Source organism: Andrographis paniculata, unplaced genomic scaffold, assembly GCF_009805555.1.
Source record: "Andrographis paniculata isolate CXL003 unplaced genomic scaffold, ASM980555v1 Contig63END, whole genome shotgun sequence".
NCBI classification, from domain to species: Eukaryota; Viridiplantae; Streptophyta; class Magnoliopsida; order Lamiales; family Acanthaceae; genus Andrographis; species Andrographis paniculata.
In genome coordinates this window covers 167,501-180,000 of record NW_026137599.1, presented here as the reverse complement: position 1 = coordinate 180,000, position 12,500 = coordinate 167,501, and the positions used below count along the sequence as shown (strand labels likewise).

At 36.2% G+C, this 12,500-nt stretch overlaps 1 protein-coding gene and 3 pseudogenes across 1 annotated transcript; 1 reads left to right on the top strand and 3 right to left on the bottom strand.

The window, feature by feature from the left end:
* The first annotated feature begins 5,043 nt into the window (after positions 1-5,043).
* On the top strand, positions 5,044-6,078 carry LOC127261519 (DNA-directed RNA polymerase subunit alpha-like; annotated as a pseudogene).
* LOC127261524 (cytochrome b6-f complex subunit 4-like) lies at positions 6,002-7,235 on the bottom strand. The gene has a single exon (XM_051289824.1). The coding sequence runs from the start codon at positions 6,770-6,772 to the stop codon at positions 6,251-6,253; it is 522 nt and encodes a 173-aa protein (XP_051145781.1). The 5' UTR covers positions 6,773-7,235; the 3' UTR covers positions 6,002-6,250.
* Positions 7,236-7,455: 220 nt separating this feature from the next.
* On the bottom strand, positions 7,456-9,637 carry LOC127261491 (cytochrome b6-like; annotated as a pseudogene).
* Positions 9,638-9,782: 145 nt separating this feature from the next.
* On the bottom strand, positions 9,783-11,755 carry LOC127261514 (photosystem II CP47 reaction center protein-like; annotated as a pseudogene).
* Positions 11,756-12,500: the final 745 nt, after the last annotated feature.

Sequence of the window (12,500 nt, the reverse complement as noted above, 5' to 3'; positions counted from 1 at the left end):
AAAATCCTTTGTAGCCCTTCATCTATTAAAAAAAATCAATAAGCTAAATAAAAAATCAGAAAAAGAAATAATAGTAACTTGGTCCCGTGCATCTACTATTATACCTACAATGATCGGACATACAATTTCTATTCATAATGGTAAGGAACATTTACCTATTTATATAACAGATCTTATGGTAGGTCACAAATTGGGAGAATTTGTATCTACTTTAAATTTCCGAGGACATGCAAAAAACGATACTAGATCTCGTCGTTAATGTTATTTTAAAAATATTTAGTAGGAGAGAAAGCTTATGTGGCTAAAAAAAAAAAAAGGGAAGTACGCGCTTTAGGTCGACATATATCTCTATCCGCTGACAAAGCAAGAAGAGTAATTAATCAAATTCGGGGGCGTTCCTATGAAGAAAACTTATGATACTGGAACTCATGCCCTATAGAGCATGTTATCCCATTTTGAAATTGGTTTATTCTGCAGCAGCAAATGCTAGTTCCAATATGGGTTCCGACGAAGCCAATTTACTAATTAGTAAAGCTGAGGTTAACGAAGGTACTAGTGTGAAGAAATTCAAGCCCCGAGCTCGGGGACGTAGTTATGCGATAAAAAGAACTACCTGTCATATAATTATTGTAGTGAAAGATACCTCTTTAGATGAATATGAAGAGATAGATTTTTTTAAAAACCTAGATAGGAAAAGAAAACTATGGTATATCATGATGTATATAGTAGTGGAGTAGTATGGGACAAAAATAAACCCACTTGGTTTCAGGCTTGGTACAACCCAAAGTCATCATTCGGTTTGGTTTACACAACCAAAAGATTATTCTGAAGGTCTACAAGAAGATCAAAAAATAAGAAATTTTATTAAAATTATATCCAAAAGAATATGAAAATATCTTCCGGCGCCGAGGGAATTGCCCATATAGAGATTCAAAAAAGAATCGATTTGATCCAAGTGATAATCTATATGGGATTCCCAAAAGTATTGATTGAAAATCGACCTCTAGGAATCGAAGAATTACAGATAAATTTACAAAAAAATTTCACTACGTGAACCGAAAACTTAATATTGCTATCACAAGAATTGAAAAACCTTACGGAAACCCTAATATTCTTGCAGAATTTATAGCCGGGCAATTAAAGAATAGAGTTTCATTTCGAAAAGCAATGAAAAAAGCCGTTGAATTAACTGAACAAGCAGACACAAAAGGAATTCAAGTGCAAATTGCAGGGCGTATCGACGGAAAAGAAATCGCACGTGTTGAATGGATCAGAGAGGGTAGGGTTCCGCTACAAACAATTCGAGCTAAAATTAATTATTGTTCCTATAGAGTTCGGACTATTTATGGGATATTAGGCATCAAAATTTGGATTTTTATAGACAAGGAAGAAGACTAAGAAATTTTAATTGTTTTTCGCTTCTATGCATTGATTGAATAAAAAAAGGAAACCAATTCATTCATTCTTCTTTCTGGTCAATCAAACTAATTCTTAATTCTAGAGGATTGAATAAAAAGTAGATTGACTTTGTGATATAATTGCTATGCTTAGTGTGTGACTCGTTGGTTTTTTTAAGGTTAGGGTTAAAAACCCGGTAGTATGAAAACCAATTCATCACTTCGTATTATCTGGATCGAAAGAACCAGTCAAGATATGATAAATCGTTCATATCCTTGTAGCAACTGAAATTTTTTTGAATAAACTTAAATTCGCAGTTTGAAGCAAAATCCAAAAGAAAGGGGCGGATAAATGGAAGGATGAGAGAAAGAGAGAAAAAAATATCTCGGATATAGAATTCCAATATGTAAGGTCTATGAAACATCTCATAAAAGACAGTGTAATAAAGCATCAATACTAAATAGATTAATAATTAAATATTAAATGAATCCTTCTTAATATAATATAAGAAAAAGTGTTTTTTACGAAGAAAATTAAGGGCTTGGAGCCAATAAAGACTAAGAAAGTTGACTCAAAAATAAATTGTGTTATGAGCTCCGTTGTAGAATTCTGACCTAACCATTTAAGTACGAAGCGGTGGAACGATGAGACCTGTGACCGAAAAAAATTTATTGAACAAACAAATCTTACTCATTCACTAGTAGGGATGGCGAAATGAACCAAAAAGAAATCTGAGAAGTCACGAAGAAGCGCTACGACTGAATATAGAGATTACAAAAGGAAATATTCGCCCGCGAAAGCTTTTTTCTTTGACTTGGTAGAAGGACAAAAGAAACTAAAGATTTATTAGAAGGTTCGAAAATTATTATTTTGATTTTGAAAATATTTTAGGAAAATGTGCGAATATCTGTTCAAATTAATTGAAATTGAATTTTGAATCCTTTCTATTCGCGAGGAGCTGAATGAGAAGAAACTCTCATGTCCAGTTCTGTAGTAGAGATGGAATTCCGAACCAACTATCAACTATAACCCCAAAAGAACTAGATTCCGTAAACAACATAGAGGAAGAATAAAGGGAATATCATATCGAGGTAATCATATTTGTTTCGGGAAATATGCTCTTCAGGCACTTGAACCCGCTTGGATCACATCTAGACAAATCGAAGCGGGTCGACGAGCAATGACACGAAATGCACGCCGTGGTGGAAAAATATGGGTGCGTATATTTCCAGACAAACCAGTTACAGTAAGACCCGCTGAAACACGTATGGGTTCTGGGAAAGGATACCCGGAATATTGGGTAGCTGTTGTTAAACCAGGGAAAATACTCTATGAGATGGGTGGAGTAAGTGAAACTATTGCTAGAAGGGCTATTTTAATAGCCGCATCCAAAATGCCTATACGAACTCAATTTGTTATTTCGGTCTAAAAATGTAGAACCGACAGAAATGAGTTTTGGGAATGAAACAAAATTGCAGGTTTCTTTTTTTGGACAACCAATATCTCTTTTAGTTTTTTCATCTTTTGCATTGAAAGAATAGAGCAAAAACTTGATATGATTCAACCTCAGACCCATTTGAATGTAGCGGATAACAGCGGAGCTCGAGAATTGATGTGTATTCGAATCATAGGAGCTAGTAATCGTCGATATGCTCATATTGGTGACGTTATTGTTGCCGTGATCAAAGAAGCAGTACCAAATATGCTCCTAGAAAAATCCGAGGTAGTCAGAGCTGTGATTGTTCGTACCTGTAAAGAACTTAAACGTGACAGCGGTATGATAATACGATATGATGACAATGCTGCAGTTGTAATTGATCAAGAAGGAAATCCAAGGGGAACTCGAATTTTTGGCGCAATTCCCCGGGAATTAAGACAATTAAATTTTACTAAAATAATTTCATTAGCTCCCGAGGTATTATAAAATAAAATAAGATCGTGATATCTTTGATTTATTTGACAGAAATAAATTAATAACGAAATTAATTCGTAGTATTGTGTCTCACGTATACACCTTGCAAAATTCATACTTCGAAACCAATAAAAACAAAAAAACATGTTGATTATATCCAATTTGAAAGCAACAATCATCTTAGTTCATCATGGGTAGAGACACTATTGCTGAGATAATAACCTCGATACGAAATGCCGATATGGATAGAAAAGAGTTGTTCGCATAGCATCTACTAATATTACCAAAATATTGTTAAAATCCTTTTCCGAGAAGGTTTTATCGAAAACGTCCGAAAACAGAGAGAAAAAGACAACTATTTTTTGGTTTTAACCCTGGGACATAGAAGAAATAGGAAAAGACCCTATAGAAAATTTTTAAATTTAAAACGGATTAGCCGACCGGGTCTACGAATCTATTCCAACTCTCAACAAATTCCTAGAATTTTGGGTGGGATGGGAATTCTAATTCTTTCTACTTCTCGAGGCATAATGACAGACCGGGAGGCTCGACTACAAGGAATCGGCGGAGAAATTTTGTGTTCCGTATGGTAATCCTTTTACTATCGAAATGGAATCCGAAACCTCTTCCTATTTGTAAAAAAAGAAAGAGGATCAGTTGCCTAATATCCTTTCTTCACCATTAGTTGATACTTCAGGGGGTCTTTACCTGGAATGAAAGAACAAAAATGGATTCATGAGGGTTTAATTACTGAATCACTTCCCAATGGCATGTTCCGGGTTCGGTTAGATAATGAAGATCTGGTTCTAGGTTATGTTTCAGGGAAGATCCGACGTAGTTTTATACGGATACTGCCGGGAGATAAAGTCAAAATTGAAGTAAGTCGTTATGATTCAACCAGAGGACGTATAATTTATCGACTCCGAAACAAGGATTCGAAAGATTAGGTGGTTTTTATTCACTACGATTCTAGATGAAAATTTCAAGAAACTTCTTTTCTACCAAAAAGTAAATTCGGAATTAAGATATAAGATAAGGAATAAAAACTATGAAAATAAGAGCTTCTGTTCGTAAAATTTGTGAAAATGTCGACTAATTCGCAGGCGGGGTCGCATTAGACTAATTTGTTCCAACCCGAGACATAAACAAAGACAAGGATAATCCGACTTGCTAAAGGACTCAATATACAAATAAAGAATCTCTTTTGACATGAAATGGATATATCCATATATTTCTGACTCATATTTATGAGATGATACAATATGGCAAAAGCTATACCGAGAACCGGTTCGCGTAGGAATGTACGTATTGGTTCACGTAAGAGTGCACGTAGAATCCCAAAGGGAGTTATTCATGTTCAAGCAAGTTTCAATAACACAATTGTAACGGTTACAGATGTACGGGGTCGGGTAGTCTCCTGGTCCTCGGCCGGTACTTGTGGATTGAAGGGTACGAGAAGAGGGACACCCTTTGCCGCCCAAACAGCGGCAGCAAATGCTATTCGTACAGTAGTCGATCAAGGTATGCAACGAGCAGAAGTCATGATAAAAGGCCCCGGTCTCGGAAGAGACGCGGCATTACGAGCTATTTGTCGAAGTGGTATACTATTAACTTTTATACGAGATGTAACCCCTATGCCACATAATGGCTGTAGACCCCCGAAAAAAAGACGTGTGTAGAAATGAACAGTGAATAAATTTCAAGAGAAACAGAGAAATAAATAATTCAATAAAATAAAATAATAATACTATGGTTCGAGAGAAAGTAACAGTATCTACTCGGACACTACATTGGAAGTGTGTTGAATCGAGAACAGATAGTAAACGCCTTTATTATGGGCGCTTTATTCTATCTCCCCTTATGAAGGACAAGCCGACACAATCGGCATTGGGATTCGAAGAGCTTTGCTTGGAGAAATAGAAGGAACATGTATCACACGTGTAAAATCTGAGAATGTCCCCCATGAATACTGTACTATAATGGGTATTCAAGAATCGATTCATGAATTTTCATAAATTTGAAAGAAATTGTATTGAGAAGTAATCTATATGGAACTTGTGACGCGTATATTTCTGTCAGGGGTCCTGGATATGTAACTGCTCAAGATATCATCGTACCGCCTTATGTAGAAATCGTCGACAATACACAACATATAGCTAGCTTGACAGAACCAATTAGTTTGTGTATTGGATTAAAAATCCAGAGAAATCGCGGCTATCTTCGAAAAATGCCGCATAACTTGAAAGATGGAAGTTATCCTATAGATGCTGTATTCATGCCTGTTCGAAATGTGAATCATAGTATTCATTCGTATGGGAATGGGAATCAAAACAAGAAATACTCTTTCTCGAAATATGGACAAATGGGAGTTTAACCCCGAAAGAAGCACTTCATGAAGCCTCTCGGAATTAATTGATTTATTTAGTTCCTTTTTTAAAAAGGAAGAAGAAAACGTACCTTTAGAGAACAATCAAGACATGGTTCCTTTATCCCCTTTTTCTTTTCACGATAAATTGAATAAACTCAGAAAAAACAAAAAAAAAATAGCAGTAAAATCGATTTTTATTGATCAATCCGAATTTTCTCCCAGAGTCTATAATTGCCTGAAAAGGTCCAATATATATACATTATCGGACCTTTTGAATAAGAGTCAAGAAGAGCTTAGGAAAATTGAACATTTTTGCCTAGACGATGTAAAAAAGATATTAGGCATTGTAGAAAAACATTTCGCAATTGATTTACCAAAAAAGAGGTTTGAAATCTATTGAATCTTTTTCGTCTATTTTGAATTAAGATTCAAATAGGTTTTGAATCTGTAGTACAATTCATCTATTCGAAAGAGATTCAGAATTTTATTGAATAGATGTATCTAGGGATAATTCACTTTGAAGCGATTATTCCCTAGATACACACGTCATGTTATTTCACAATTGAATCAAATTAAAAAAGACCTAAAGTTAGAGATTTATCAATGGGTAATGTTGCACCAATACCAACCAAAGAGCGACTGCGGTACCAATCAAAAATGGTTGTCGCTACTGGACGACGAAATGGATTTTGGAACTTATTAACATTCTCTAAAAAAGGTACCGTTAATAATCCCGCAGGCACTGAAACCATTAAAAGAACACCCAATAATTTATTGGGCACCGTACGAAGTATTTGAAATACGGGAAAGAAATACCATTCCGGTAATATTTCCAAAGGAGTTGCAAATGGATCTGCCGGTTCACCAATCATTGATGGTTCTAGAACCGCTAAACCTACGTTACATGCAATAGTACCTAGAATTACTACCGGAAAAATATATAAAAGATCATTGGGCCATGCAGGTTCTCCATAATAATTATGACCCATACCTTTAGCCAATTTAGCTCTTAATACAGGATCATTCAAATCAGGTTTTTTTGTTATTGGGATAGGTGAATTCTTAGAGATGCATCCCCCGAAGGAACCGGACATGATAATTTTTTATCATCCGGCTCAAGCAAGACTCAACAGAACCAAATGAATTCATAAAAAATCTATGTGTTGCATATATCTACACATATGTGAATGATTCAATGTAAGAAAAATTGGACTCTTTTTTCCAAATGGAAACTATCTATTACAAAGAATTCGGTTCTAAGCTAAGTAAATACTCAATACCCAAGTAGGCTTACAAAGTTGATCATGATATGATCAAGTGCTTTCTGGGTCGTCTCAAACTTTACGATTACTATGTTATCTCAAAAATAGCTGGAGATACACATAGAAAAGGTTTACTTGTTACTAATTTAGTCTAGCCTATATTTTTCTTTAGATCTCTTCTTTCACTCCGATAGTATTATCGATGATATCAATGCAGAGGAAATGAATGCATCTTCACACTATTGCATTTTAAGTATTTAAGTAGGAAATTCAGTAAGTGAACTAGATAAAGCAGAATCTTATCTAGTTGACTTAACTATACTAGACTAGATTTACGGAGCCTGCTCATGTACAACACGATTCGGACCTGATCATAGAAAAGATTCTCTTTAAGCGAATCAGCCTATCTTCTGTATTAAGGGTTACATGGTGGTTGGAACAAAGACACATTTTGATGTGAATTGCAATGCGGCAGACATCTATCTACACAGATCAATCAATAGTTCAAGTCACACACTCCCATAATCCATTTTCTCTTCGGAGAATTCTCTTCAACTGCGCAATAGTATTTTGATTCGTTGAAGGGAAACATCCAAATCCATGTCTTATTCTTTTCAATAATCCATACTTGTAGCAATAAAATCCTATTATTTCTCCTCTAAGTGATAAATGATTGATTCCAAATATCTATTAGATATCTTCTCTATAAAGGACCAGAAATACCTTGCTTACGTATCATTAGAAAGTGCATTAACATAAATACAGCAGTAAGAAGCGGCAATACAAAAGTGTGTAAACTATAAAAACGAGTCAAGGTGGATTGTCCCACACTAGCACTTCCGCGCAATAATTCTACCAAAGGTGATCCTATTCCAGGAATAGCCTCAGGTACACCTGTTACAATTTTCACTGCCCAATAACCAATTTGGTCCCGAGGCAAGGAATAACCAGTTACGCCAAAAGATGCGGTCAATACTGCCAGAACCACACCCGTAACCCAAGTTAATTCGCGGGTTTTTTTAAATCCACCGGTGAGATATACACGAAAAACATGTAGAATCATCATCAGACCATCATACTTGCCGACCATCGATGAACTGATCGGATTAACCAACCAAAGTTAGCTTCCGTCATTATGTATTGAACAGAGGCAAAAGCTTCAGTAACAGTCGGACGATAGTAAAAAGTCATAGCAAACCCCGTAGCTACTTGTACTAAAAAACAAGTAAGCGTAATTCCCCCTAAACAATAAAATATATTGACATGGGGAGGAACATATTTACTAGTTATATCATCCGCAATTGACTGAATCTCGAGGCGTTCTTCGAACCAATCATAGACTTTATTGAGATAGGTCAAAATCCCCCTCTTAGAACCGTATATGAGACTTTCATCTCGTACAGCTCAAACAAAAACACCCAAATTCAAAAGAAAAAAAAGAGTCAGATATGGACTAGAAAGTTATGCAATAGAAAAAGTTATGCAATAGAAAGTTTGAAATTTCTTAATCTACGATTCAATCTTTTCTAAATGCACGAAAGAAATCCAAAAGCTCTTCTTTACGGTGATAATACTAAAATATCAAGTTGGCTCCATTTTATTTGTTTAATCCTTACAGGCCTCTTGAATCCTCTCTTTGCCTATTTCTTTTCTTTCATTTTTTTGTTTCTACTGTGTCTTTTTTCCTTTCTTTATTATTGAATTGATAGGAATTCTCTTGTTAAGACCCTATGGATTGATTAAAACCTCAGATTCATACTAGAACCACGATGATTCAATAAAAAATCATAAGCTAAGCAAGGATTCCTTGAGTAAGAGCCATTGGACTATCACATATTTCATGAATTAGACTAAAAAAAAGAAAGATTTTTTCTTTTTCAAACAGTTTGAAATTTTTTTGGTGTCCGGACACGAGGTCGAATATTAAGTATGAATCATAGTTCAAATATTTCTTAATCTAGTTCATTATAGTTTGTGTTCCAGATACTTGAAGAAATATCCGACGAAGTAGAACCATCTCTATCAAGGTGACAGACCTAGTCTCTGTACTATCAATAGAATCAATTAGAACAAGTCACACACTCATATTCCGGAAATACAGAAAGAAAGAAATTCCACGATCGAACTACCAAAATAGAATAGGCCATAAATCCAAGTTCTAACTGATTGTTTTTTGGTTCCAAAATGAAAACTTTGTGGTTCTTAGAGATTTAATTCATTGAAATTCCATCCAATAAACAGACGAATTATAAATCTCCAAAATAATAGATAGAAATACCGCAAATAGAGCCATTGCGACTCCCATCAAAGGGGTCGTTCCCCAACCTGGAGCTACTTTACCATATTCCGAATTCAATGGTTTTAAAAACTCCCTACAGTAGTTCGTCTTGGGCCCGATCTAGAACTGTTCTCAACAGTTTGTGTAGCCATAAATTCTATTGTATTCATTGAGATCTGTTGACTTTGTATACCATTCCGTTGTAAATAAACAATCTTATGAGAAATCCTAACGGATCTTGAAATGATAGAATCATAGTGGAAACAGCAACCCTAGTCGCCATCTTTATATCTGGTTTACTTGTCAGTTTTACCGGGTATGCCTTATATACCGCTTTGGGCAACCTTCTCAACAACTAAGAGATCCATTCGAGGAACATGGGGACTAGTTGAAGTAATGAGCCCCCCCCGGGGGCTCATTACTTCAATTGAGATAATGAAAAATCATTTCAGCTTTTTAGTTGGAACTTTAGGTGGTTCTCGAAAAAAGATAGCAAAAAAATTATTCCTAGAGTCGAGACTAAAAGGAATGTATAAACCAAAGCTTCCATAGATTCGATTGTGATTTACAATTATAGCTTCCCTACCTGTTTGTTTTTTCTTTTTTTTTTATTCTTTTTGGTAATCATCTCGAAAGAGCAAGAGTTCAAAAGCAGCGATTCAAATTCACTCCGATACTCTATCGAAAATTCCTTGCAAAACCAAAAAAATAGAGGCGAAAGATACCAAAGCGGTCTTGTATCAAACTGCCTGTCTTCTTGTAGTTGGATCCCCAATTTTTTGAAATGCTCCAAACTCTACTTGAGCATCCAAATCTGGGTCAATACCAGCAAAACATCTCTGAACAAAGTTCTAGCACCATGCCAAATGTGTCCGAAGAAAAAGCAAAGCAAACGAAGCATGTCCAAAAGTAAACCACCCCTTGACTGCTACGAAAAACACATCGGATTTCAAAGTCGCCCGATCTAATTCAAAAATTTCACCCAATTGAGCACGTCTAGCATATTTCTTGACGGTAGCAGGATCACTATAAGTGACTCCATTGAGTTCGCCACCATAGAACTCACACCCACCTGTTCAACACTATACTTCGATTCTGCTCTTCGAAGGGGACATCGGCTCTAACAATTCCGTCGCCATCTACTAAAACGACTGGAATGTTTCGAAAAAAGTAGGCATACGACGTACAAAAAGCTCACGCCCTTCTTTATCCCTAAAAATAGGGTCCCTAACCATCCAACCGCTATTCCATCCCCGTTATCCATCGAACCCGCCCTGAATAATCCTCCTTTTGCCGGATTATTGCCAATATATCGTAAAAAAGCTAATTTTTCAGGAATTTTCGACCAGGCTTCTGATAAACTTTGATTTTCTGCTAGCCCGACGCTAACTCTTCCGATAGATCTCTTGCTGGAAGTAACCCTGATCCCATTGATAACGAGTAGGACCAAATAATTCAATGGGGGTAGTTGCTGAACCATACCACATAGTTCCAGCAACAACAAAAGCTGCAAAAAACAGCCGCGATACTACTGGAGAGTACGGTTTCGATATTTCCCATGCGCAATCCTTTGTATAGACGTTGTGGCGGTCGAACGCTAAGATGGAATAGACCCGCTAATATGCCCAATGTACCTGCTGCAATATGATGAGAAGCTATTCCTCCCGGAACAAAAGGATCAAAACCTTCCACGCCCCACACGGATTTACAGGTTGTACTTTTCCCGTTAATCCATAAGGATCGGACACCCAGATTCCAGGACCGTACAGGCCTGTTACATGAAATGCACCAAAACCAAAACAAGCCACCCCGGAGAGAAATAAATGAATTCCAAAGATCTTAGGTAAATCCAAAGAAGGTTTTCCTGTACGTTCATCGCAAAAAATTTCTAGATCCCAATAGACCCAATGCCAGATAGCTGCCAAAAAGCATAAGCCAGAAAACACAATATGTGCCCCAGCTACACCCTCGTAACTCCAAATCCCCGGATTTGTTACAGTCCCTCCTGTGATACTCCAACCTCCCCACGAATTGGTTATTCCTAAACGAGTCATGAAGGGTATAACGAACATACCCTGTCTCCACATTGGATCAAGAACAGGGTCAGAAGGATCAAAAACGGCTAATTCATACAGAGCCATCGAACCCGCCCAACCAGCAACCAGAGCTGTATGCATTATATGAACGGAAAGCAACCGGCCGGGATCATTCAATACAACGGTATGAACACGATACCAAGGCAAAACCATGGAAAATACCCCTTATCAAAGAAAAATAGACACTACGTAACTTTATTGCATTGCAAAGACTGTAATACTATGATTATCCTATAGACTGCACTTCTTCAGTGGATTATTTACTAACAAGGGTTAAGTTAATATTTATTAACTTCTGTTCCTAATAATGGAAGAATTCTGTTCGTAGAAACAACGATAAGCAGATTTATTCTATACTCGATAAGTACCAATACGCAATGGGAGATTGATGCCAGTTTCTATGAGTAAATATGTCTATCCTTAATTTCTCATTAGGAAAACCTATTTGTAAAAATTTTCCTTTATTGATTTTGTCTTTCTTTCTGAATTTTGAATCTTTGGATAAAAAAATATGATAAAGCCAATATTCGAAAATAGAGACAATAAAACCATATTATTACGTTTCCGCATCAAAGTGAAATTTAGTTCTTTTTCTTTCAATTCATGCCTATGGTGTTCCAAAAGTACCCTTCCGAATTCCTGGAGATGACGATGCATCTGGGTTGACGTATAGTGGGACTTGTCAAATAGATTGGGTCATATGGTATTTCCCCGTTCTCGTCCCCGCCTCTATTTCGCCAAAAAAGAGAAATTGAATCATCCAAAAATTGGAGTGTGAAGTGCAATTCGATGCATTGTTTGGAGGAATTCATAGTTTTATTATCAATTAGAATTTTATGGTTGGCTCTTGTTGGACTAAAAAATGAAGTATCCAGGCTCCGTTTAGAAAAAACCCAATTAGGAGCATATCTATAATTAGTGTATCATAAATGATTCCTGTTTGTTATTTCTAAAGTCATAACAAAAGAAATGGTGATGAGAAGATTTGTCCTATATGTGCAAATCGAAATCGGCCGGATCTTTACCCGGAGTAGAGCATAACCTAAAAAAATGAAATAGGCCCATTCAGGAACATGAAAACACCATCGTGATTTGGATTGAATCTCGATGAAACAATACATCAATGAGAAGTTAATTCAATAAGTTTATTAACTTTTTCTATTCTAAGAAAGAAACTAAGTCAAAA

What these genes read in the sequence shown, in the direction of transcription:
- LOC127261524 (XM_051289824.1), bottom strand. Translation starts at nt 6,772, where the DNA reads ATGTCCGGTTCCTTCGGGGGATGCATCTCTAAGAATTCACCTATCCCA.